The 25,341-nt window shown below is 43.5% G+C and overlaps 1 protein-coding gene across 2 annotated transcripts in view; it reads left to right on the top strand.

The window, feature by feature from the left end:
• HEPHL1 (hephaestin like 1) overlaps positions 1 to 22,451 on the top strand; it is a 31,106-nt gene extending 8,655 nt beyond the window's left edge. Inside the window, exons 2-20 of one of the 2 annotated variants that reach the window (XM_085216365.1) lie at positions 693 to 937; positions 1,853 to 2,065; positions 3,714 to 3,893; positions 4,874 to 5,128; positions 5,930 to 6,098; positions 6,828 to 6,967; positions 7,140 to 7,271; positions 9,322 to 9,533; positions 9,965 to 10,115; positions 11,290 to 11,502; positions 12,659 to 12,872; positions 14,031 to 14,170; positions 15,008 to 15,148; positions 17,494 to 17,600; positions 18,012 to 18,234; positions 18,894 to 19,033; positions 19,638 to 19,797; positions 20,772 to 20,852; positions 20,932 to 22,451. In XM_085216365.1, coding sequence (XP_085072491.1) covers positions 693 to 937; positions 1,853 to 2,065; positions 3,714 to 3,893; positions 4,874 to 5,128; positions 5,930 to 6,098; positions 6,828 to 6,967; positions 7,140 to 7,271; positions 9,322 to 9,533; positions 9,965 to 10,115; positions 11,290 to 11,502; positions 12,659 to 12,872; positions 14,031 to 14,170; positions 15,008 to 15,148; positions 17,494 to 17,600; positions 18,012 to 18,234; positions 18,894 to 19,033; positions 19,638 to 19,797; positions 20,772 to 20,852; positions 20,932 to 21,134 — 3,319 coding nt within the window. In that variant the 3' untranslated portion in view covers positions 21,135 to 22,451. Of the gene's footprint in view, positions 1 to 692; positions 938 to 1,852; positions 2,066 to 2,140; positions 2,228 to 3,713; positions 3,894 to 4,873; positions 5,129 to 5,929; positions 6,099 to 6,827; positions 6,968 to 7,139; positions 7,272 to 9,321; positions 9,534 to 9,964; positions 10,116 to 11,289; positions 11,503 to 12,658; positions 12,873 to 14,030; positions 14,171 to 15,007; positions 15,149 to 17,493; positions 17,601 to 18,011; positions 18,235 to 18,893; positions 19,034 to 19,637; positions 19,798 to 20,771; positions 20,853 to 20,931 lie in introns of those variants that run through there. The other variant, XM_085216366.1, reaches the window with a different exon arrangement.
• Positions 22,452 to 25,341: the final 2,890 nt, after the last annotated feature.

Below are 25,341 nucleotides of genomic sequence, written 5' to 3'. Positions count from 1 at the left end.
TTTGTTTTGTCCAGAGGAAAGGTAGGAGGCAATTTAATCAATTAATTAAAACTTGTGCAAGTGCCTGCATAGAAAAAAAATTCCTGATGGTGTGTGGCCTCTTTGATGTGAGGAAGGGCACGATGGGAACCAGTGGGAATGTGGAACCAGATGATTTTAGACTGCAAGTGCATTTCAGGAATTAAAGGGAGTAGGAATTTAACAGCCAACCACTGACCACAAGATGTGCTGTGCATCACTTGACGTTGCTATAAGATATAGGTTCTGGAATGTAGAAATTATTAATTTCATGCAAAAATATGCTACTCTTCTGGGTTGCCAAACAAATAATTTACAATCACTCTTACTAGCTTCAGAGAAACCTTTAAAGAATTTGGTTTTCTTCTCCTTCTGAATTGTCAAGTATTTAGATGTGAGTTTTCACCCTCTCTAAAGAGGGAGAAGGTACTAAAAATGCACAGAAAGGCCCAAGTGCCTGATTCTCAAGTTAGGAGTTGTAGCACCAAAGACCAGATCTGTAGATGGCTGTTACTGAACAGAAAGGGGAATGGGTGCCAATACTGTTGTCCAGATTGACTCCTCACATGTCAGTCTGTGTGATATGCCTCAGGGAACCATTCATCTGTAAGCATCAGTTGATCAACTCTCCAATGAGTTTTTGTCTCTGAATTATTTTCCCTTCTCAACATTAGGTTTGCAAGTGTGTATGCAACAAGAGGAGCCAACCGGATAGGGCGTGTGTACAAAAAGGCTATTTTTAGGCAATACACAGATGACACATATTCCCAGGAAATCCCCAAGGCAGCCTGGCTGGGGTTTCTTGGGCCAGTCCTGAAGGCAGAAGAAGAGGATGTCTTTATCATCCATTTAAAAAACTTTGCTTCCCGTCCATACTCAGTGCATCCACATGGGGTCTTCTACGACAAGGAATCTGAAGGTAAAAGCTGGTTTGTGCCTTTCTCTCTTCTCCATTTCCCCTGAAGTAGTGAATGTCAGGGCTAGAAGTTTGTCCAAGTCCTTATTGTTCTGGCCATTGACATCAGAAGACTTTAGATCATCCTCTCATAAACTCATTGGTAGTTGCAACTGATGACTAAAACCAGGAACATACTAATTTCTTAAAACCTTTGGCCACAAACCTTTGATGCCCAGGATAAATCCAGCACTGAAACAGGTTAGGTGGGTCTTTTTTCCTGTATTATTTTCCCAAATTATTAGTCACTGAAGTATTTTCCCTCCTCCTTTCTACTTCTAGCCTGTTTCAATTGATAGAGTTCTTGTATGTAAATGTTTTTACTCTTTGTAGGTTTGTAACACACATGATTTCATTTTCAGAATCCAAAACTTACGTATGTGTGAGTGGTGGGGGTGGTGGAGTCACCATCTCTGGAGATTTCCAAGAAAAAAGATCACTGAGTGACATGTTCTAGAGCTGTCACAGGCATGGACTGATGGCTGGACTAGATGATCTTGGAAGTCTTTCCAACCTTAACAATTCCATGATTTGCCCATACTTATTGCTCTCATCAGTATTCTGTGAGAAGATATACAATGTTAACAAACAAAATGTGTATATGTTTGATAAGAGTAAAGAGAAAAAGAAAAATTGAAGTGTCTTAAATGAATTGTAAAGCTTCATCTACTGATAAGTAATTGATTTTAACTGTCAACATGTTTTGGCTTTTTTACAAGAACATCTGAAAATTTTCACAATTTTTTAGTGATTCTTAGTTTGTGAGAGCAGTTCTTGTCTTTGAAAGCTGTGATAAAATAGAAGAAATCACACGTTTATTTAAGGAGAACAGCTAAGGTGAGGCTAAGAATTTTCTTTCTTTCTTTTTAAATTTATCAGGAGCACTTTACCCTGATGGAACTGGTGGTAAAAGCAAAGAGGATGATTTTGTTGTTCCTGGTGGAAATTACACCTACACATGGCCAGTAAGGAAAAGTTATTCCCCAACTTTGACAGACTCAAACTGCTTGACTTGGATTTACCATTCTCACATTGACACCCCAAGAGATATTGCATCTGGTTTAATTGGGCCACTGCTGGTTTGTAAAAAAGGTACTGAGCTAGAAACACTGATAAAGCAAGCCCCTCTGCCAAGCTTGGCATCTTAACAGTCATTTTTGCTTACAGGTATAAACATGATGGTCTAGAATCTATCCCTACATAGCCCATAAAAAGGGGCAAGGAATAGCTGGGCCATTCCAGGAGCATCCCAGGGTAGGTATGGCTCTGGGACAATCCCCTTCTGCTCCCCTTCAGTTTCACAAGAGATTTCCCTCAGCTGGTGGAGGTACTACAGCATGCTCTGTGGCCAGCTGGTCATGACTGACACCAAAAATAAATGTGCCCTAACTGGGATCATTTCAGGATAATGAAGAGACTCCTGGCCCAGGAAGTGAAATTAGAGTCGGGTGGGTGACTTCTACATTGGTGCTTACAAACCTGAAACCCCCTTGTCATTTTTTTTTTCTTACGGAGTTTTGCATATTGGTTTTATATCAGAGCCACATGGGAATGTGCCCTAAACAGCTGAGGGGACATCCTCTCCTTTGTACTTTATTCCAATAGCCATGTACTAACTCTATCTGTCAGGTGAGAAATTGTCCCTTCTCCATTTGGGACACATGTAAATTTTCTACCTTTCCACTATCTCCTGTAGTACAAAACCAGCTCTAATTTTACAAAAGTACAGAACATATACCTGAAACAATGGTTGTATGTCCAGAAAAAGGCTTAAATGTGGAGAGAACAGGCCTGATTTCCTAATAATTGACAATAAAACGTCTCAGACTTTTTTTGTCCTGGGGAACATACAGCACTTCCTGAGTAGATGAAACTGATCTGAAGACTGTAGGATAATACATGAAACTAGGAGACAGCATGCCTGAAAGCCTGGCTTATCTGCATGTTCAGTGTTGACTTTTTCAAGGTGGATATCTACATAATGCCAATGCCTCAGTCCTCCTCCCTCTGATGGTGATGGGTGGATTGAGAGGCTCTGGGGTCCCAACCTAGGCAACACAGGGAAAGCAAAAAGTTTTCAGGGTTTCAGAGACAGGCAGGACGAGTAGATGAAATATAAATCTGTCAATGGTTAATAATAACCTGTGTTGCCACTCCTGTGATCCCTCAGATAGTGATTCTCAGCTTAGCCTGAATAGATTGTACTCATCCCATCTTAAACCTATTAAAATGTAAATATCTAGTCCTAGCTAACTGTCTATCTTTCCTTGCTAATCCATGGAGAGTGAACCACATATATTTAGCTGTTCTGAGGGCATACCTCACAAGCTGCTTCAATGCAACAGGAATGCAGGCCATCACTTGCCTCTCCTTAATTTCTGACCAGCTGGGTTAGGCTTAGTATTACCTTTGGGATGGTAATACTAAGAGGCAGGGTTGGAAGCAGTGCGACAAAGATGGGGAAATGGGGACCACAGCTTTTGGCAGCTACTTGTGCTTGTGTCAAGCTCATCAAAGCTCGATATGACTTAGATGAGATAAGCTACCTACTGAATGCACCCATCTACTCAAAGGTTTGGGAGGTGGAACTAAGGTGTCTTGAAGGGGTAAAGTCAGGTAAGATTCAACCTGACCATGGGCAGACTGCTATATTTCCTTGAATGCTCCAAAGCTACTGTCATTTTAAAATTCAATCCCCTCCAAGGCTTTTTTAGCACTTTCCTTTTCGTTTGCTATTTAGGAACTGCAGATGAGACCTCAATAGAAAGGACTGGTGCTGCTAATGCTTTTGCCCTGATGTTTAGCATTATAGATGAAAATGTCAGCTGGTACCTCGATGAGAATATAAATACCTTCTGCTTAGAACCAGCCACAGTTAACAAAGAGGATGAAGGTTTCCAGACCAGCAACCGAATGCATGGTGAGCAGGACTCTTGAGCAAATGGTGACTTACAGCAGTAATCAGGCTCTTCATATCACTAGGACTTTCTGTCTCTTGTGATGCCTCTCCCTTATCTGTGTCAGTACGAAATGGATTGAGATGTTGAAGTGTTGATAAAAGCCTTTCCCTAAACATAACACAACACAGTGGATTGCAGTAAGGAGATTTGGTTTTCGTATCCAGCTCTGCCACTTGTTTAGCATGTTATCTTGGGCAATAGATGTAAAATTTTTGGTGACCACTTAATGAGCTGTGAAAAGAGAAAAGAAGCTGAAGAGCACTTTGAGATGTGTATATTGGAAGAGTCCAACAATTCTGGCTCTCAAAAGGTCTCGAGACTGGTGGGCTAGCTGGTACTGCTATTTCTTGCCCTTTGGAGTTCAGTAAGAGTATTTTGTGCTATTTGGAAATTTGGGCTAAGAAGCTTCATGGAACCTAGGAGCTAAATTATTTTGCAAAATGTGAATCTCATTCTTCTAATGTCCTGATACATTGTCAGATGTGGAAGCTCAAGAAGACAAAGCTGACTAAACTGATTTGACTGATAAGATGATTTTTCAATTTATATTGCCTGAGCCAGATGTACAATAGTGTACTTGTGACTCAGAATTAAAGAGAAAAGATTCCAGACATCCTAAGTGCCTGCAGAACAAATTAACTTCATTATTAGGCCTTCTTGCTGCTGACTGGGCCTTTGTAATATCTTGATATGACCCAGGAAGTTTTTCATGGACCCAACCAGAGAATTTGGGCAGATTGATCATCCAGAGCTGTAAGCTGGGTGCTCAAAAATGCATCCTTCATCTGGGAGCCTGTGAATATTTTATTCAGCTAGGGAATGAGTGTGGGCATCTGTAGTTTCTTTTCTGGGTCAGGAAAGAATTGTCTTCAGAAATGAAGTCAGATGCATTTGGCACTTCTCTTTTCCCTCTCATAAAATCTTCTACTTTTGTTTTTAGCAATTAATGGTTATATTTATGGAAATCTCCCTGGCTTGGAGATGTGTGCTGACACTCCCATGTCCTGGCACTTGTTTGGCATGGGAAGTGAAATAGATATCCACGCTGCGTACTTCTATGGCCACACGTTCACTAGCAGAGACCAGAGGGCAGATGTCATCGGTCTGTTTGCAGCAACGTTCATCACAGCAGAGATGACTCCTGGGAACCCCGGGAGGTGGCTGATAACGTGCCAAGTTAACGAGCATTTACGAGGTATGGTGTTACTGATATCCCTGATCTTTTCAGGTACAGAAATTTCAGCCTCTGTTGCTCTAGAAAAAGAAAGCAGAGATGTTTCCATTGGAAGTGAGATTTGACATCTCTGACTGACACTTTCAGAAGTACTTCACCAGAAATATATCATGAATTCAGTTTCCAGGGTAAATTATGTATGTTGGGCCAAAGTTGTAAATACGGATTGGTAAGAAACCTTTACATGAAGAAATATGATGATGATGATGATATATTTGTATGGTGCAAGAGCCTGAAAGCATAAACTAGGTTGGCAGCAGCAGGCAATGTGTAATTATGATATCAGATACAGTCATGAATTGTGATGATTTTTACTTTTAAGAACTTGCACATTGCATTCAGTGGGATTTATATTATGCAGAGACTTGATTTTGGCAAACAACAAACGTCTTCAGTGCTGTAATGAACCAGCTTTTTCAGTGGGAGTCCAGATGAGGTGATACCATGTTGCACATTTCAGCAGGCACTGCAGTCCCCAAAATCCCTTTGCATTCTTACCCAGATTGGGGAATTGAGTAAATAAACCCACAAAAGTGTGTCATGGATTTCAGCAATTTTCACCAGTGGTATGATAAACGGCTTGCAAGAGAAGCTTGTAGAAGGAGGAAGTGTCTAGAAATAGAAATTTACACAAATGATCCTAGTCATGTTTTCCAATCCATGTAGCTCCTGCCTAGAGGGTTCTAAATGTGCATTTGTATCCATGAGATTACTGACTGCGCAGCTGGCCAAGGACTGTCTCCAGATTCTTTTTCCTCCCAGGTGGCATGGAGGCACTGTATGATGTACAGGTCTGCCAAAAAAACCTGTCTCGACCTTCACCACTCAGTCACAAAAGAAGATACTATATTGCTGCTGAAGAAGTTCTCTGGAATTATGGACCTGACGGTTATGATAAATTCACTGGGCAGGGCTTAAATGCCACTGGCAGGTAAGCTTTCTCATCTTCTCCTGCCGTGCTTTTATTTCAAGAGTTGGATAACATCCCACTGTGATTCACCAGGGCGAGGGCCTGCACTGTTATTAATTTTAATTGGATAGGGCAGGGAGGATTTAAACATCCTTGTTGAGAAATTGGATCTGTAACTGCGATGCTTAGTAGTTGCCTTCTGGAAGCACTTATCTCTCTCCACAATTATGTCTGTGGAGAAAGTGAGCCCTGGTGATGTAAGCAAGCCCTTACGTTGAGATTCCTCAGGCAGCTTTCACATTTGAAATGAGTGCATCACAGAGTGCCATAATGGCAGATTACCCCCTCAGGATTGCTGATGGAGATGAATTGTATTGCAGCCCAGGAAAACTAAAGATTAGGAGATGAATTGTATTGCGGCCCAGGAAAACTAAAGATTAGAAACCCACTGAGAACAAGGAATGGCACAGGTCTTGCCCTAAGGTAGTTAGAGGTAAGTTGACATGGCACTAAGTTGAACACCCTAAAGTTTAATGCACAGTGAATGTCCATTTGTTAACTAATATATAGCTTTCAGGTATATAGTAATTCAGGTCAGTAATATCTCCTCTAGGGAGCTGGAAAAAGTGTATGCAAACTAATGACTTGGGAGATCATTTCTTCCATGGCTGGGGTGATATCTTTATCCTGAATTAAGGTTTCTGCCCAAACATCCAGTTAATTAACCAGTTCAATTTGTTAATTTCACAGTGAATCTGCAATATATTTTACACAAGGGATTGACAGAATAGGAGGGCTATACTGGAAGGTTCGCTATGTGGAATATACCGACGCAACGTTCAGTAAAAGGAAGATTCAGCCAGAGAACATGAAACACCTGGGAATACTTGGTACAGTGAATATTTTCCCATCCTGCAATTCCATTGGATTTGAAAGCAGAAGTCCTCTTGGATCCAGAGGGGAAATTAATGGATTCAGCTGCCAGCCAGCTTCATCTTGTTTAGATGGGAATACATTTGTCAACAGTTCTTCTAATACCTTCCCTTACCCTCTCTCTTTAAGGCCCCGTTATAAAAGCTGAAGTGGGAGATACAGTGCTAGTTACTTTTGCCAACAAAGCCAGAAGGAGCTATAGCATTATGGCCCACGGTGTAAGCTTCAGCAAACTGTCAGAAGGTGCACCCTACTTAGATGGTAAGTTTTTACTGCAATGTGGCATTGTCACATTCGGAATGCATGTATCTACAGATCTTCTGTTGCTCTGTAGCTTTGCCCTTTTTGTGGATATTAAGGCATAGAAGGGATGATTTGATTAGTTTATGTCTTCCCTAAATGCCACAAGGAACCCCCCAGTCTGCCTCTGTCCTGGTTCTTTCCTTTGGACATGTGCCCAGCAAGGTGGCTGAAATTAGCTGAGGTCCATTCGTTAATGCTGAGTACAAGCCAGAAGCCCAGTCCAATTCACATGATTTCTGATCTAACAGTATATATCCCCAGCTGTACTCTGGGCGTGCTCCAAAATAGTGTTGCATAGGATCTGGCATGATGATGCCATGGTGATCTTGCTGAGTTTTTGCATATAGCTATCCACAGGTCTGAACTCCTTCACATCTGATCTTCTAACTCAGGTCAGCTATTTTACTTCCTTCGTTCCCAGGATAGTCAACATCCAGGCATCTTTTATCTGATTGACCCAGAATGTGAAGCAGTAATGTTTCTTACTGATCCTCCTAAATATGTAAACACTGGAGCAGAATGTTTACCAAGGGCTTCCTCTCATTTTGTGCAAAGATAGGATCTTTATAATCAAAATTTAACCATTAAATGTACTGTGTCATGTCTAATTGGTAGGAAATTCCTTCAGTCAGAGGCAAGAAACAGCCCCTTCAGAAGGTGCAAAATCCCATTTACTTTGAACACTTATTTCAGGAGACAGTAGGTCACCCTTGGAGATGTCTCTATCTCTGCTCACTACAAAAGGAGACTAGATTAGGGTCAGGACACATATCCAAGATTTAGAGAGCTTGTGTTAGATGAGTCGAATCCTAACCATAGCACCTATAGAGATAATATTGTGGAAATGTGTTTGCTGCATTTGCAGCATTGAAGAGAAAGTTAGTTTTCTTGTTGTCTAAATTGTTTTGCTTCCACCACAACACATCAAAAAGAAACTCCCACAATATAATCCTTCTTTGGAGAATTGTGCTGAGAGAATTAGGTCAACACACGAAGTCATAAAATCACACAAAAGGCTTGAATCTAATTCTTTTGTCTCCAATTGTTGACTGTGCAACACAGCCCACTTTCTAGCAGGCTCTGCTGTATCCTAAAATATCTAGGTTGATTTCAGCCTTGAAGTCACTGTATTCTAATGCCACCCACACCAGATATAGTTATCTAATAAAAAGGCAGCTTTTTCTCTCTCCTTGTAGTCCTGTTGTGCTTCTGTTTAAACCCTGTGTTAACAGTATCCATTGGCATTGCACCCTTTGGTGTAGAGCAGAATGAAACCAAATCTGACCATTAAGCAGTAGTGTGACTGGTTCACCTCTGGGTCTTTGGAGAGGAAGATTTGATGCCAGATTTATTTCTTCATAACAATGCTCTCTGTGTGGATACCAGCACACTCTTAATGTAGCTACGCTGCCTGAGTGATGCTCCATTCACCCTATGCAGGTGAATAGGATATAAGACAGCAGACAATCACCAGAATTAACTTCTGAAAAAAGTAACACCAACCTCTCTTTGGAGACTCTAACAGAGCTTCCTGTGCATTGCTGCAAAATCAAAAAGAAACAATTACAGGATTTGCTTTGAATTTCTAAGCAGTCACAGCTTTAGCTCCACTTGCTGATGTAATTGCTTTGTTGGTGCTTAATGAGAATTCAGAGTCTGCGGTTGCATCTCAGATGAATCTCACGATAGGGCAGGTAAGCTACAGACATTAGAGGAAGCCAATTAAAAGAAAAGATGAGCTCTGCATGCTTAGTCTGACCAAATCCAGATAATTCAAATAGCTTTATGTCAGTGTCTGTGTCAAACTTGTTTGGCAAGGAATGGGTCCATGTGTTCCCATGGCATGGGGCTCTGGAGATGTCCCTATGCTATAAGCCACCAATCTATAGGATGGTGCTTGAACCTGTCTGCAGAAACCAGAGGCTATGCCTGACTCCCACCCAAGAGTTGTATTCTGGAGGACATAAACTTCCCATAACTTTTGTCTTTCTCTACTTTCTCTCTATAGGATATATGAAGCCAGGAGCCCATGTTAAGCCAGGTGAAACCTTCACGTACAAATGGAGAGTGCCTGAAAATGGAGGTCCAAGTGAAAGTGACCCACCATGCCTCACCTACCTGTACTACTCAGCCACTGACGCTGTCAAGGACACCAGCTCTGGCCTGGTGGGGCCTTTGCTGGTCTGTCGGAAGAACTCACTGAATGAGAACGGAATGCAGGTGCTCGAAGTGGAGAATGGCTTCTCCAAAACAGCAGGGTGGTGGGCTGTGGGGAGAATGGATTTGCACTGTTCCCAGCTCAAATCTAAAAGTTTGAAAAAATGTCATTCCTCAGGGTAAAAGCTGACCTATGGGATGGATAAGAAGGTGAAACTGGTATTCCCCAGCACTCAGACTTGTCCCTTGGTTTTCCATCTTTTCCATGCATTCATTAGCAATGACTGCATCTTTTCATCCTCACTGGATTTCTTTTTTTCTTCTGGCTCATTGAAGAGTGCGAATCCAAATGCTCTAAAAGGACATAGGAAGAAAGCAGTTGCAGCTTTATATATATATATATATATATAGTTGTTATTAAAAAAAGATAATTTTTCACTAGGATAATTCTTTGCAGACTCATTTTAGTGTGTTGGCTTTCTCCTTGGCTACAGAAAGGAATAGATAGAGAATTCTACCTCCTCTTTTCAATCTTCGATGAAAATGACAGCTGGTATCTGAACAAGAATATTGAAGCTTTTACTGGAGACCCTTCAAAAGTAGATGAAAATGATGCAGATTTCAAGGAATCCAACAAAATGCATGGTATGAAATATATCTGTTAATGATATCTTTTCTTCAGTCATCAATGACAAAATTTGTCCTCATTCACAGCTGACTGCAATGCCTTGGAGGGTGAGGTGGAAAGTTGTCAGTCAGTATATGGCTGGTTCCTGATGTCCTTTGAATGTTGAATCCTTGACACATTAACAAGGACTGCAACCACATATCAACTACAGCTGGAGAAAGGGAAATGGAGTGTAGCCTTAGGTCTGTAAGAAGGTATAATGCCAGAGTCACACATCAGCTGCAGAAAAAGTTGATGTTCACTGGTGATTCCAGTGTAGCCACAGGGCTTGACACTGTCTCCAGCAATGAAGGTTCACCCTCTCTGCTCTGCCAGCTCCACTTGGGCAGTGACCACTCCATCAAAGGAGGGGTGAAGACTAAGGAAATGTCCAGTCATGGTTTAAAACATCACTTCTGTACGTAAATGTCTGACTTCGGCACAGATATCCTCAACATTATTCCTGACATGGACAGACTTGAGCAACTTTACATAACCTGTGATTTGGTTGTCCTGAGAGCATCAAGAATATGTACTGATAGTGAACAGTTAACTACTGAGCGAAATGTGCGCAGGCACTGCAGGTACAATGTCTCCAACTGTCACCCTGCAGTGATTGTCCCTCTTTGAATACATTTACAATAAACTCACCTCTAGACTTTCTGGACCCTTCTATTTTATTTATCTGTTATGAGGTGGCATCTCATGATGAAATTTAAAAGAGATACATTTTGGGAGTAAAGATGGAAATCAGAAGTCAGTATCACATAGGAAAGCTGCATCAGAACTGAAATTTTTTATATCCTACTCCATGTCCTCAATTATCTGGTTATACTTTCTCCAGACTGAAAAGGAGGTACCTGATTTATATATTTAACCAGCAACTGTGAAGCACTCTGGAAAGTTTAGAGGAGAATCTCTAAATCCCTACAAGGGATTATTACAAGATTTTATAGGTTAAGAAAAATGTAGGAGCTAAGAGCTTGTAAGAACAGCATTTAAACATTAACTGGTCTCTTCTGCTGCTACCTTTGCTTCACAGAATGCCCCTCTAATTAAAGTTATGACTTGCTCAGTTGCAAATTTCTTGCCACAGAGGTGATGGGAGGCTCTGTGCTGAGCCACTAACCGGGCTCTTTTCTTCTCCTCTAGCTGTCAACGGTTACTTGTTTGGTAACCTGCCAGGCTTGGCCATGTGCAAGGATGACAAGGTCTCCTGGCACCTCATCGGACTGGGAAGTCACTATGACATGCACGGAGTTCAATTTCAAGGAAACAACATCGACCTAAGAGGGACAACGAGGGATGGCCTGGCCTTGTTTCCTCATTTATCAGGGACAGCACTGATGCAGCCAGACCGTGTGGGTATGTTCCTATGCTTATCTTGGTGTTCTGGCACTCACAGAAATCAGGCAGCCTAAAGAACAACCAGAGAGATAGGAAGTGTGAGGGAGAGAGAAAGAGTGGGGATAGGCAGTGAAGAAGGAGCCAGGCTCTTGTCAGTGGTGGTCCGTGCCACAACAAGAGCCAATGGGCACAAACTGGAAAACAGTTGGTTCTCTCTGAACACCAGAAAGTGATTCTGTGCTGCATGGATGACAGAACAGTGGCACAGGCTGCCCAGAAGCTGTGGTTTCCTCCTTGGAGACCTTCCAAAGCCACATGGACATGGCCCTGGGCATCCTGCTCTGGGTGTCCCTGCTGAAGCAGGGGTTGGAGCAGATGGACACAGAGGTCCCTTCCCAGCTCAGCCATTCTGTGATTCTATCTGGACTTTGGGGACTTAGTGCAGCTGAGAATTCAGGCAGGACTGCTTTTCTGGCAAGGTGCTGAAAATGAAATGTATATGTACACCAAAGAGTAGAGCTCTGCAAGGCAGCAGGTTCATTTCTAGTGTGTATTCTATACATTCCACTGTCCATCAGAAAACCGCGCTCTAGGAATTACACTGAATAACAGAGTCTGGGAGCCCATTATTCTTTGACAGCTAATCCTCTACTGGCCACAAGCAGACATGAATGAATGATCAGATCTTTACAGTCACCACCACCTGTGATTTTTCTTAACAGCACATTACTTTACCTTTTCCCCCACTTCTACCCTAGAAGTGGAATGAGTGGACTGAGATCCAGACTAGGCAGGATTATGCTTCTAATCTTGGTCCACTGAGCTGAGCATGCATAACTGAAACACACACTCTGCTCCTCCATGCCTTAATTGAGGTTGGTGAGGTACACATAGGACTCCTGGGTGCCCACTCTGAGACATCTCATGGCCACAGTCTATGTGATGACTAAAGGAGATGACTGATGCTTGCTCACATTACCAACTAGTTTCCCTTTCAGCCATCTTAGTTTTGCAAAAGTGATATAAACTGCCCCTCACCTGGCTTTCTATACAGCATCACAGATTAGGGTTCATTTTTTTGGATGACAGACCAGAGATGAACAAAGCAGGGGAGTCAATTTGCCAGGTTACTTGCTTTCACAGTCACCTCCATCTCAAGAACTTTCCTTCCCAGGCACATTCAAAGTGGTTTGCAGGACTTTCGATCACTTTGTCGGAGGGATGAAGCACCTCTACGAGGTCAGCAGCTGCCGCAATGCCAGCCGAGCCCAGCAGCAGCGCAGTGCCGTCAGGCTCTACTACATCGCTGCGGAGGAGGTGGAGTGGGACTATGCCTCAAATAAGAGCTCAGCACCAAGGATTTACAATATCAGCAGCAACGAGGAAAGGTACACAAAACAAGAAGTTTGGTGGGTGTGGGGCGCAGCACTGCTAGTCAGCCGAAGTAAGGGACTGTCCATTTTGCTCCGTGCAGAAGGCTTAGGGCTTCTACCGCACAATCTTATGAGTGATGAAGAGGATATTAAATCCACTACTGCCAAAAGGCTGCTGTTCACTGCACGCTGCTGGGCATTTTCAGCTCGTACGCAGTGCACTGGGAGCTCGGCCGGCAGGGGGAGCTCGGGGAGGAGCAGCCATGAACAGGACAGCTCGCCAGTGCCCCCTGGCGGCCAGGCAGTGCTCGAACCCGCCTCAGCAGCAGGTGCTGGAGGTTCGAAGAGCATCCTGCAGCAGGAGGGGAAAGGAAATCTCTCCAGGGTATAGCAACCTTCTCTTACCTCTGGTGATAGCATTTGCTCTCACAAGGTTAGGCTGTGGTTATCTTCCTAACGTTCCCTGATCTCACCCATATCAAAAAAATAGTGAAAGCAGGCATTGTGATAACATGCCTTCCAGTATTTAAAGGGAGCTTATAAATACCAGGGAAATCGACTTTTTCCTAGGATACATAGTAAAAGGACAAGGGGGAGCAGTTTTAAACTAAAGGAGGGGAGAATTAGGTGAGATGTCAGGGGAAAGTTTTTACTGAGAGTGGTGAGGTGCTGAACAGGTTGCCCAGTGGTGGATGCCCCATCCGTGGAGGTGTTCATGGCCAGGCTGGATGGGGCCCAGGGCAATCTGATCTAGTACTTGATCTAGTGGCAGGGAGCTGGAATTTGGTGATCCTTGGGGTCCCTTCCAACCCAAGCCATGATTCAGGTCTGCAGGGAAAGACAGTGTCTTTTGTTGGGGTACGGATGCACTGGAGTGAGTGACCAAAGCCACTCATAGCTTGAAGCTGTTCTGTTGGCTGAAGGATTTGTGTTCCCAGATGTTTGTGGTGAGTGCAGTATGTCCTTGGCTTTGAAGACAGTGTACATTTAGGGAGGATTATCATTGTTATTACTTGCTGTGTAAAAGCTCCTACAGTACACAAGGCTTTGCATAAATCATCACATTGGACCAAGCCTTATGTTCCTGTCACATCTATTATGTATAACACAACTATAATGAGCATTTAGACAGGTAAACTTTGTGCTTTACATTTTTCCCTTTTTATTTTGCAGCTACGGGCACATTTTTCTCAGCCAAGGGGAAGATCTAATTGGTACAAAATACAAGAAAGTGGTTTACAGGGAGTATACAAATGGGAACTTTACGCAGCGCAAAGAGAGGACAGAAGAGGAGGAACACTTGGAAATCCTGGGCAAGTAGCTCCCATGGCTCACAGACTGACATGATAAGTGAGAGGGTAGCTTAAAAACAAAGAGTTTTTCCAGCTTTGTTAACACGGAAAAGAGATAACACTGATGACTATTCCAAGCTATTGGTGATTTTAAATCAAGCTTGCATAAGTGCTGAGTGTAAGAATGCTTTCTTACACTTAAAGTTGGATGATTTATTCTCAGATATGAAGTACAGAGTTTCTGAAAGAATCCTAACAGGGAAGATGCAAAAATGGACCTTACAGGATGCACCTTAACATCAGAGCATGTAACATGGGGAAAGCATTGTAGATAGATAATTCAACAAGCGGATAGATTTTTATCTGGAACTGGGCAAGATAAAGTTTTGTATATGTCATAAAATAACCATCAGCTGGTTCTATGGGATGAGAAGTGGGCAACAACCAATCGTAAAATAGTCAACTCCATATAAATGCTACTTCTGTATAGGAATATATTTGACATCTCCTTTTTATTTTTGAAGAGCAAAACTGAAGGAAATAATTTGATAAGCACCTGTCAAAAGCTGCTGAAAACAATCCACAAAAGTTTTCCTGAAAAACAAACTGCTCAGAGACCTGTTTCCAGAGTGAATTATCTCTCCTACTGTCTAAAAAGAAAAAAAGAAATTATGTCTATATATGGAATTTTTCAGTGGCAGAGATAACAGACTGGTTTTGATGGCTTCACTGGAAGAGCAGAAGAGCCTGAGGGCTTCAGGAAAGACCAAGGCTCCTTTCCAAGGCCGAGCTATTGGAAGATGGTTACAATTCAGAAAAGAGGCATTAATCACTCTGGCATCTTCTGTTTCCATTTAGGGCCACTGCTTCATGCCGAGGTGGGTGACTCTGTGCTGATTGTGTTCAAGAACAAAGCCAGCAGGCCTTATTCAATAAGTGCACATGGAGTAGAAGAAGTGGGTTGTGAGGAACAAACTGAGGCACCAATCACCCTCCCAGGTAAGGCTGTGCTCATTGTTTTTCTTTCAGCTACAAAGGCCATATATAAAAAAAAAATATGTTAACATACGAATGATGTTCCCTCCTTCAAGCTTATTCACACTTATGTGTTCTTCCAGGCAAATTATGCTCAGTGTTTATTCAGATGCAGTTCTCTGTGTTGTTGTGTGTGTAGGTTCTTGATCAAGTGAGCACATTCAGGCACAAACTGAGCACGTTCAGGCACAAAATGAGCCTTTGTTCGTATCAGGGTAGAAACAGGAACGTAGTTTCCCCTTGCAACTTCCAAAATGCATTAGAAAGCCCATAGTCATAGTCAGGGAAGCCTAAAAGTGTTTAGCGCCAGGGCGATGCTCTAAAAATGTTTCAGAAATGGAGAAACTCGGGGGTAGAGTTGCAGTTGGCAGTATTTAGCTCTGCCTGTTTCTGCTCACCGGGTTTGTAGAGTGGAGGCGTTGTGCTGTGCACATTGCTGTAGTATCTCCCGTATCCACGTGGGAGCAGGCTTGGGATGGCTTAGGGTCTGCAAAAGGAGTACTGTCAGCCAGCCTGCAGGGCAGGCTTTTCCTCAGGCTTTTGCAATCAGCAGTTAACAAGAAGAACAAATCTCTCAAAGCTCAAGTAATTCCTAGGTTGTTCAGCACCTCCACCTGCACCTAGAGGTCCTGGCTGGCTGCTCACCCTAAGCTGCCCAGAGCCCATCCAGTCCTATTTAAGCCAAACAAGCCATCACTGGGACTAATAGAAGTGGTGTTTGTCCCCATGGCAAGAATGGCTGAATGGCTCTGAGACTGATGAGTTTCTTGTTAGTTTTCTGTCCTGTTAGTGTAGTGGTACACCTTGAAAGCCTTTTTGTTCTCTGCTAGGTCAGTAAGCCTGTGCTGTAATGCACAAAATGTTCTTTTGCTGTAAGAATAAATGATATTACTTAATTTACATTGTGAGACCCATCCTATATAGGCCTATCCTATATATAGTGCTATTTGAGTCTTTAGGTATTGCCATACAGTAGCAGCCACTATTGCATGAATCATAATCACAGAATCATAGAATTGCTCACCTTGGAAAAGACCTTACAGATCAAGTCCAACTGCAACCAGCTGTACCACCCTAACGACCCTCTGCTAAACCACGTCCTTGAACCACCAAAACAGTGCAGTGGCTCTGTGACGCAAAGCTACTTCAGTCAATTCATGACCATTTAAGCTTGAAAACTCTCTTTTGCTCCTGTGCCCACAGCCTTGGCAGCTGTTGGGTTGTGACTGTACCAAGGCAATGGTCAACAATTCCAGGATTTCTTTGTTTTACCCTGGCTTGTAGCATGTTGAAGGACATGGTTTAGTGAGAACTATTGATGATAGGTGGATGGTTGGACTGGATGATCTTGGAGGTCTTTTCCAACCTTAGTGATTCTATGATTCTGTGTTACCAGTTTTTTCTCAGGTTTTGTTGCCCTGAAAACTTCTAGGAAAGAAACTGTTCAGCATTTATCTGGCACTTAGAAGGACAAGGTGTTGACCACTTCTTGTCCTCCTGACCTTTATTTGCTGGAGCACCAGAAAAAAAATAAATTCCCAGCAAATGGGAACACATAGCATAGTCAGTTCATCTGAATACAGACATGTCTGTGTTCAATGCAGAGAACTGAGCCTCATCCAAACAAGTCATTTCCTCATCAGATTGTTTTTAAGAATCAGAGATCAGTGAATCTCTGCTTACCCTCAGGGAGGATGAGAGAGAGGTGATGGATCTGGGGAAGGAACGGGGACTCTTCAGCAACTGCAAAGGAACAGTGGCTTAGTGGGAAGAGGGAAGGGTCCTTCCTGGCATTCCCAGTCAGCAGCAGTTCTGATATTTAATCAGCTCTCCTTTCCCAGACAAGAGCCAACATAGTGCTGCAGCACCTTCTCCAAAGTCCTGGTGGCAATGGCTGTGTTGTGGTGCCCCTTTCAACTGAGAAAGTCCAGGAAATATTTTCTGAAGCCTGGCTCCCTACAATTTCAACAGACCTAAAGCATTGGCCTCCAAGACCATTTATCTACCAGTTTGCCCAGGGTGAAGGCTGAGAAACTGAATCTCTGAACAGATTCCCTCTGTGGGGTGTTACTGCTCCCAGCACCATTTGCAGATCTCCTTTTGGAGGTGATATTGCCTTCTTTTACATCACTGGAACCTCACCGACCTTCTGGAATGCAGAAACATGAGCACATGCCATTCCCACGTGCTTTCACGGGAAGCTTTGATGCAGATCATTTTTTGATGGGGAGAGTAACAGCTATCAGTTACGTGCTACTCAAAGCTTCTGACACGCAGCTGTTCTTGCTAAACATTTTTCTTTGTTTCAGGGGAAATAAACACCTACAGATGGAATGTCCCAGAGCGATCTGGCCCTGGGAAAACAGATCCCAACTGTATCACTTGGGTTTACTATTCAACAGCAAATTTTGTAAAGGTAACCAAGAAGGTTATTATTATTACAGTTGGTTGTTTTAGATATTCTGTCTTGCAAGATGTTTCCACAAGGAGCACAAGTTGGAGAAAAGGTTTACTGAGCTGGATGCTTTGTCATCTTTGCTAACAGTTGCACGTGTCTTGGTTATTTTAATCTACTGAAATCCTCAGGGATACACTATGATAATATGATTCCCTCCTTAAAGAATAGTTGAAGGGATTTGGGGTGAAGGCACTTTAAAACTTGGGACTAAAATGTAACAAGAAAGACATGCTTAAGCAGATGAAGTCATGATTTTTTTCTCACTTTTTTCCTCAGATATTCTATCTTTATTTAATGTGTTGCCTATTTGTGTTTATTTCATAACTGGATGAACTAGAAAATCTGTAACACATTTTTATTTCATTTCAGGACACATACAGTGGTCTGATTGGCCCTCTTGTAGTTTGCAGAAAAGGAATTCTAGATAAAAATGGCCTGAGAAAAGACATTGATCGTGAATTTACTCTTCTGTTTATGGTGTTCGATGAAAACAAATCCTGGTATTTAAAAGAGAATATTGAAACATACCTTCACAAGAGTCCTGATGATTTTAATTCCACTAAGAATTTTGTGGAAGGCAACAGCAAGCATGGTATGTAGGACTCGTGGCAGCAGCCAAGAGGATAGAGGTTTACTTTTAGGAAGATGTTGGCTTAGCTTGCAACTATCCAACCATGTGACACCTTATAAACTGCAACAAAAAGATTTCATGAGGCCCAGCCAAGACGAGCTAGTTCAGTCTTATCCTTGTGGGGAGAGGCTGCCCTGCCAAAATTCCCTTGTCGTTTGGGAGCTGCCTTCTTTGTTGACTTGTAGGAATGCAAGGGTGATGTTTTAAATCTGTGTCTGTAGAAGCAATCAGCCCAGGAGCCAGACAGAACAGAACAAATAGGGGCAGGAACAGCCCTGGCAAAGCAAACTTCTGCTTCTACAGGTTCTACTCATTTTAGGCAATTACTGTTTCCTCTTCTTCCATGGGACTTGTCAGCAAAACCCCAGTTTGTTCAGGAGATTGACCTCAACAGGTGAAAACACTACCTGGTGCTTCTCGAGACAACTAAATGGTTGCTGCTATGCACTTAGGTGAAACAGAAACATGACTCTCCCTGCAGTCACTACAGAGAGCCCTTGACCTGGCACTTGTGCTGGGCACCCATTCTCCTTGGAGAGAAAGTACAGATGGTGCCTGATGATTATCATCACCCATTTCATAGCCAGTTATTAATCAGTTCTATTTTGTCATTCTTCCAGCAATCAATGGGAAGATTTATAACAGTCTCCTGGGTCTAACCATGAATGACGGTGATAAGACAAACTGGTATTTGATAGGAATGGGTAATGAAGTAGATGTACATACAGTCCATTTCCATGCACAGACCTTCATCTTCAAGGTTGGTAAAATGAATCACATTTAACAGCGTGATGAGAAATTCCCGAAAAAAAAAAAGTCCAAGTGCTGGGCTATTTTTGCAATGTGAGCACATAGCCCTGCTGATAACTGAGATCAGTGGGAGATATGCCTGTAAGGGAGACACAAAATGAAAGGGTTCCTTGCAATGCTTCTACAAGTCTGAACCTATTATAGAACATGAATGCATGTCACTATTAGAGGAAATGGTCACGTGGGTTGAAATGCGTGCTTACCCACAGCTACAAGGGAAGACGGAGGGAGGAGAGCAGAGTTCTCCCTACTCACAACAGTTTGATGTTGTGACAGCTTGGCACTGGGAGGACTATCAGAAAAATATGTTTTTCAGAGGGCGATACCTGAGCTCAACCACTACCTGAAGTCTTTAGGAGGAAACCCCTTTTGCAAATTAATTAATTGATAAAATGTAGATTTCCTGGGAGCCTCAGCTTCCCTCTGTAAGGCTGACAAGAAGCCTTTTATCTGCCTCAAAGAGTAAAAAGTCTAATTGGAATATTTCAGTGCCTGGGGGGTATTTGGATGCAGTAAGGCAGGACACTTACAATTCTGATTTTGCCTTGCCACAGACAGATAAAGACCACAGAGGAGATGTATATGACCTTTTTCCTGGGACTTTCCAAACTGTTGAACTTGTAGCAGAAAACCCTGGGACGTGGCTTCTGCACTGCCATGTAGCTGACCACATACACGCTGGCATGGAAACTACCTACACCATCAATAAATCAGGTGCAGTAGCAGAAATACATCCTAGGGCTCTGAAGTGGTATCACAGTGATGTGGGTGAAAGGCAGGGAAGCCAGGTGACTCAGCACTGCGCACATTCCAGGGAAGCACCTGGAAATCACAGCATGCTGCCCTGGGCAGTCAGCATCATATGGGGGTGCCTGAATGACGTGGGAAGGAACAGACAGCTTTGCTGCATTCTGCAATGTGAAAGCAGTTGGTGCTTCAACAAAGCCTCCCCAGAGGCACTGACAGCCTGCAGACCACAAGTCATCCACAGGTGGTGCAGAAGGCAACTGCAAAGCTGTCTTTTAGTCCTGCTGGTTCCTTCCTGCAGTCAGCTTTGGCTCACAGGAATGCTCTCATTCCTTCTTGCACAGGCAGAGATCAGCTGGGCTATAAGATGCTCCATTTTCTTGGTTGTTCATGCAGCCCAAGAAAGAGGTGTTCCTTTGATTAAGTTGGCAAACTTTCTCAGAGCTGCTGATCTCTTCCACCACTTGCAGATGAAGTAAAAAATGCTTTGTGAGCACCTCCATGTCACAGAATTTCACAAAACACCCAGGTCCAGCATCTCCTGCCTCAGGTAGCACAGTCGATGCTTCCCACATTCCTCTGCAGGGACTGCACAGCCCCAGCAGGCATGCCTTGTTCCTGTAACCTTGGCGGGGCAGAATGAGAAATGTAATGCCACATGTAGCCCAAATCCTCCTTCCTTAGACAAGGTGAATTTATTTTATGCATTTTATCCCTTCTGGCTTTGAAATTTCAAGCAAATGCAGAAGTGAAGCAACAGACTAGATAAAGTGGACTTAGTCCACAGAGCTGCCTGGAGCAATGTATTTATAATTGTGCTGATGTAATCAGGATTTCTGTTCAGATTACAAAGGTAGAAGGAACTCGGGAAAACCAGTGCTACTTTCCCACTGTTTTTCAAACCTTTCAACTCTGCTGGCATTCTTTCTTTCTCTGCACAGAGCTGGAAGCCTCTTCAGAAGAAGGACTGACGACAGCAGCTTATGGTACAACTACTGCACAAAATAGGACCACCGCAAAGGGTATGGATTTTTTACAACATCATTTCAAACTTTCCACGTTCATGTGTGGATTCCTCATGAAGCACTTCTCTTTGCACAGATCCTGACAGCCAAGGGGACAACGTCTTTGACAAAACTCTGACTCCTGGAGAAGCCAGCCTGATGCTCGCAGCCTTTGTTTCCGTCGGACTCATTCTGCTGTTGACCACATTGGCCTTCCTCTCCCTCATCACCCACCAAGGAAGCAGGATCCAGTATCAGGCTCTGAATGACAAAAGTGCACTTCTAGCAGATTTCCTGTAAATCCCCACTTTCAGCACCATCCACAGAGCCATGCCGGGTTTCACAAAACGCTGCTGCTACTGCTAGAACAAGACACACTCTGGAAGTCCCATCCCATTGCCAGCACTCCTGAGAACTGCAGGAAAGGGCCATGTATCACCCAATGCTATCCCCACCCCCGCCACTCAGCTGTGCCCGAGGCACCACATCTCTTGGCCAACGTTCCCATGGGAGGATGGAGCGGGCAGGATTGCACCCGTGTGCTCTGTGCAGAACCACAGGGCGCACACTGCTTTAGCATCCAGCTCCTGAAGGCACAGGTGTAAGTTTGCAAGTTCCTGAGGTTTCCCAAAGAGAAGCCAGTCTTATGCCAGAGTCAGCATCAATGAATTCATCAGCATTTAACTGATTTCCCCTTTTTTTTTGTTCCCTTTGTCCTGTTAAATGAGGAAGCTGTGCACTGGGGATAGATTTTTAAAGGCATTTAAGTACCTATCAACATACTTTAGCACCTGATGAAGCTCAGCATCTGCAACAGATTTGTTAATCCCTTTAAAAATCTAGCCCTGAGCAGCCCCAATGAAGTTATACTTTGTGATTGCTGCTCGTTGTGGTCCTGACTCTGTAACTCTTCTCTGCATCGAGCAGTGCTTCATTCACAAACTTTAATTGGGATGCTGATATCTGTGCTCTGCAGAGAAGACAGACAGAATCAGGCTGTATTTAATACTACTTGAATGTTTATAGCTCGTGTCTAATTACATAGCACTCACTCTTGCCAGCCAGCTGCTCACGTCAGCTACAGCTCTTGCAGAGGAACTTCAGAACAAACACATCTGTGAAACTGTTGATCCAAAGCTGATTTTGAATGTAAATCCACTTTGCTGTTCTTTTCTATTATTTTTCCCCCAGTTCTGTACTTTGAAGTTCGTTCAAATGCAGGGAATTGTGCTGCCCATCCCTCCTACTGCAGCTTAGTGATGTCCTGGGTCAGTGCTCGGGTATTTGAGATGTAGAAGTTTCCTGGGTGCTTGTCAGTTGATTCTTGATTCCTTGTTTTCTCAGTTATTTAAGAGCATGCACGTGAAGTAGAACTGCAAGACTGGGCCCACACAGGAGTTATGCTATAGCAATAAACACTTCCACACTCATTTTCTAAATCCCTTGAGCTGATAAAAATAGATACCCCCATACCCTGTTATCTTTCTACTTTGTAAACATTAAGATTGAGATCTATTTCTGTCCAAAAGCACTGCACAGAACATTTGCTCTCTGTCTACATACAAAAACTAAAGCCTTTCACTTAAATATTCACAGTTAATAAAGGAAATTATTTGATACTTTTCCTTTCAGAGTAGCTAACGGGTCTGACATTTTAGAAAAAGAATCATAAATATATTTTTTTCCATAGTAGCCAGCCAAAATGATGACAAGGCTGATAAAGATCTGGTTATTTGTACAAACCTTCTGGCACAGCTTATTTCACTTGGCACACTTCTCAGCTGAATGGAGGCTGGGAAACAAGAACGAAGCCTCCAGAGGCCCTCAAGGCCTTGGGACATCATCACAGTTTGCCTGGGTAACAGAGGCTGTCACAGAGACCAGAAGGCATCACAGAGAGCATAAAGCACAGCATTTAGCCTTACCTGCCTGCCTCGTGCAGGCAGAGGCATGCCCTGCATTGAGGAGTTGTGGAAAGTATCTTCAATGAAGGGCAGCATCTGTGATGGGCTTAAGCACCAGCAGGAATGCAGAGCAAATCAACCAAATGTGGTGCAGTCAACGTGCCCAATGGACAGGATGCCATCCAGAGAGACCTAAACAGGCCCGAACAGTGGCCGCATGTGAACCTTATGAGGTTCAACAGAGCCAAGTGCAAGATCTGCAACTGGCTCACGACAACCTCAGCAACGTGCCTTCACAGCCCAGAGAGCCAACCGTATCCTGAGCTGCAGCCAGAACAGCACAGCCAGCAGGGCAAGGGAGGTGATCCTGCTCCTCTGCTCCTTGCTGTGAGGCCTCACCTGGAGCACTTCATCCAGATATGGAGTCCTCAGTACAGCAGACATGGAGCTGTTGGAGCACATCCAGAGGAGGGTCCAAGGGATGGAACATCTTTCCTATGAATACACGCTGAGAGAGCTGTGGCTGTTCAGCCTTGAGAAGAGAAGGCTGCGGGGAAACCTGAGAGTGGCTTTCAGTATCTAAAGGGGCTGTAAGAAAGAGGGGGACAGGCTCTTCAGCAGGTCTGTTGTGACAGGACAAGGGGAAACGTTTTCAAACTGAAAGAGGGGAGATTCAGGTTGTAAGGAAAGCATTTTTTACAGTAAGTGATGTGTAGGCACAGGTTGCAGAGGTAGTAGATGCCCCAACCCTGCATACACTCAAGGCTGTGAGCAGCCCTGAGACCCACACAGTTGAAGCTGGCAGTTACTGTTCTAAAACTATGGAAAAAGTGATCAAAAAGTGGCCAAACAGATGATGGCAGAATAAACCTTCTTTTTTTCTTTTTTTTTCCTCAAAGGAAATTGTGCCTTACTGATGGTTTTGAACAATAGCCTGCTTACATCTCCATAAAACATTTGGGAAGTCAAAGTTAGCTGAAGTTTCTCAAAGAAACAAAGTCACTGTAGGGTGAGAGAAAAGGCCCTTGAAGGCTAACTAACTGGTTAAAAGACAGGGATTGACAGATAGCAAGGTGGAAATCATCCATGGGGTACAAGGACCTCTGCATTTCACTGCTTTTTGCAAGTGATGTGAAAAAATCATAGAATCACAGAACGGTTTGGGTTGGAAAGAACCTTAAAGCCAGTTCCAACCCCTGCCACGGGCTGGTTGCCTCCATCAGCTCAGGCTGCCCAGGACCCATCCAACCTGGCCTTGAGAGGCTCCAGTGATGGGGCACCACAGCTCTCTGGGCAAAGAAAAAGGGTGGCTGAGTTAAGTGACAGACACAAGTGCATGCAGCAAGAAAAATGATGCTGAGTATAAAAACCTGCAAAAGTACATTGTGGTTCTGAGTGATAAAAAACATTCTGATAAGTTAATGGTAGCTGAAAAACACAGTCCCAGCTCTAAAAGCACCACACTGTCTATGCATCTCAAAAATGGAACCTTAGCTATGATAGTTCAAAAACAAAGTTAGCTGGGCAGAAAGGCAAGTGGATATCAGAGACTGCTAGGAATTAAGGACAGAGCAAGCCAGAAAGCATCATGGCACTGTGACATAGATGTCTGGGGCACCTGCATCCTGAATACAGCATGAGTCACAGCCCTGGCCCCATCCAGGGAAGGATGCCATCTAACAACAACCCAGAAAGAACAAGAAAGGGAATTGGAGTTGCAGAACTATTTCTGTGTGAGGAATGATTTTGTTGGATCAGGGCTTGGAAAAAATGGAAAGGACAATTGAAAGCAGATAGCACAGATTTTGCAAACAGAGAGCTGGGGGAGAAGGGAACGGGCTGTGTTTTTGGGCAGAAGCAGTACAGAAAGCCACAGCTGAGGTGGATGATCACCTCTGTAACTCCTGGACAGAGGGCTGAGGGTACTTGGGCTAACAGAAATTAAAAAAGGAAAAAAATCTAAAGGAGGGGGCAAAGCCAGTTAAAGGTTATTGGAGATGAGTCCTATAAAAACAACTTGAGATGTGGCAGTGGAGATGAAACACTTAGGCTGGAGGAAACTCTACTGTGCATGGCTTAGAGCATTTCTTGACCAAGGAGAAGCTGAGAGCTGGAAAAGGGAAGCAACTGTGGGGGATCTTATCATGGAATCACAGAATAGCCTGAGTTGGAAGGGACCCATAAGAATCACAGAATCACAGAATCACAGAATCACAGAATTGTAGGGGTTGGAAGGGACCTCTAGAGATCATCGAGACCAACCCCCCTGCCAAAGCAGGTTCCCTACACCAGGTCGCACAGGTAGGCGTCCAGGCGAGACTTGAATATCTCCAGAGAAGGAGACTCCACAACCTCCCTGGGCAGCCTGTTCCAGTGCTCTGTCACCCTCACCGTGAAGAAGTTCTTACGCACATTCGTGCGAAACTTCCTATGCTGCAGCTTATGTCCGTTTCCCCTCGTCCTGTCTCCACGTACCACTGAAAAGAGACTGGCCTCACCACTATGGCCGCCACACCTCAGATATTTATAAACCTGGATCAGGTCCCCTCTCAGTTGTCTTTTCTCAAGGCTAAGCAGACCCAGTTCACTTAGCCTTTCTTCAT

Source organism: Meleagris gallopavo, chromosome 1 (genome assembly GCF_905368555.1).
Source record: "Meleagris gallopavo chromosome 1, MGAL_WU_HG_1.1, whole genome shotgun sequence".
Lineage (NCBI taxonomy): Eukaryota > Metazoa > Chordata > Aves > Galliformes > Phasianidae > Meleagris > Meleagris gallopavo.
The sequence above is the reverse complement of the archived record's forward strand: the minus strand, read 5'-3'. Positions and strand labels throughout refer to the sequence as shown.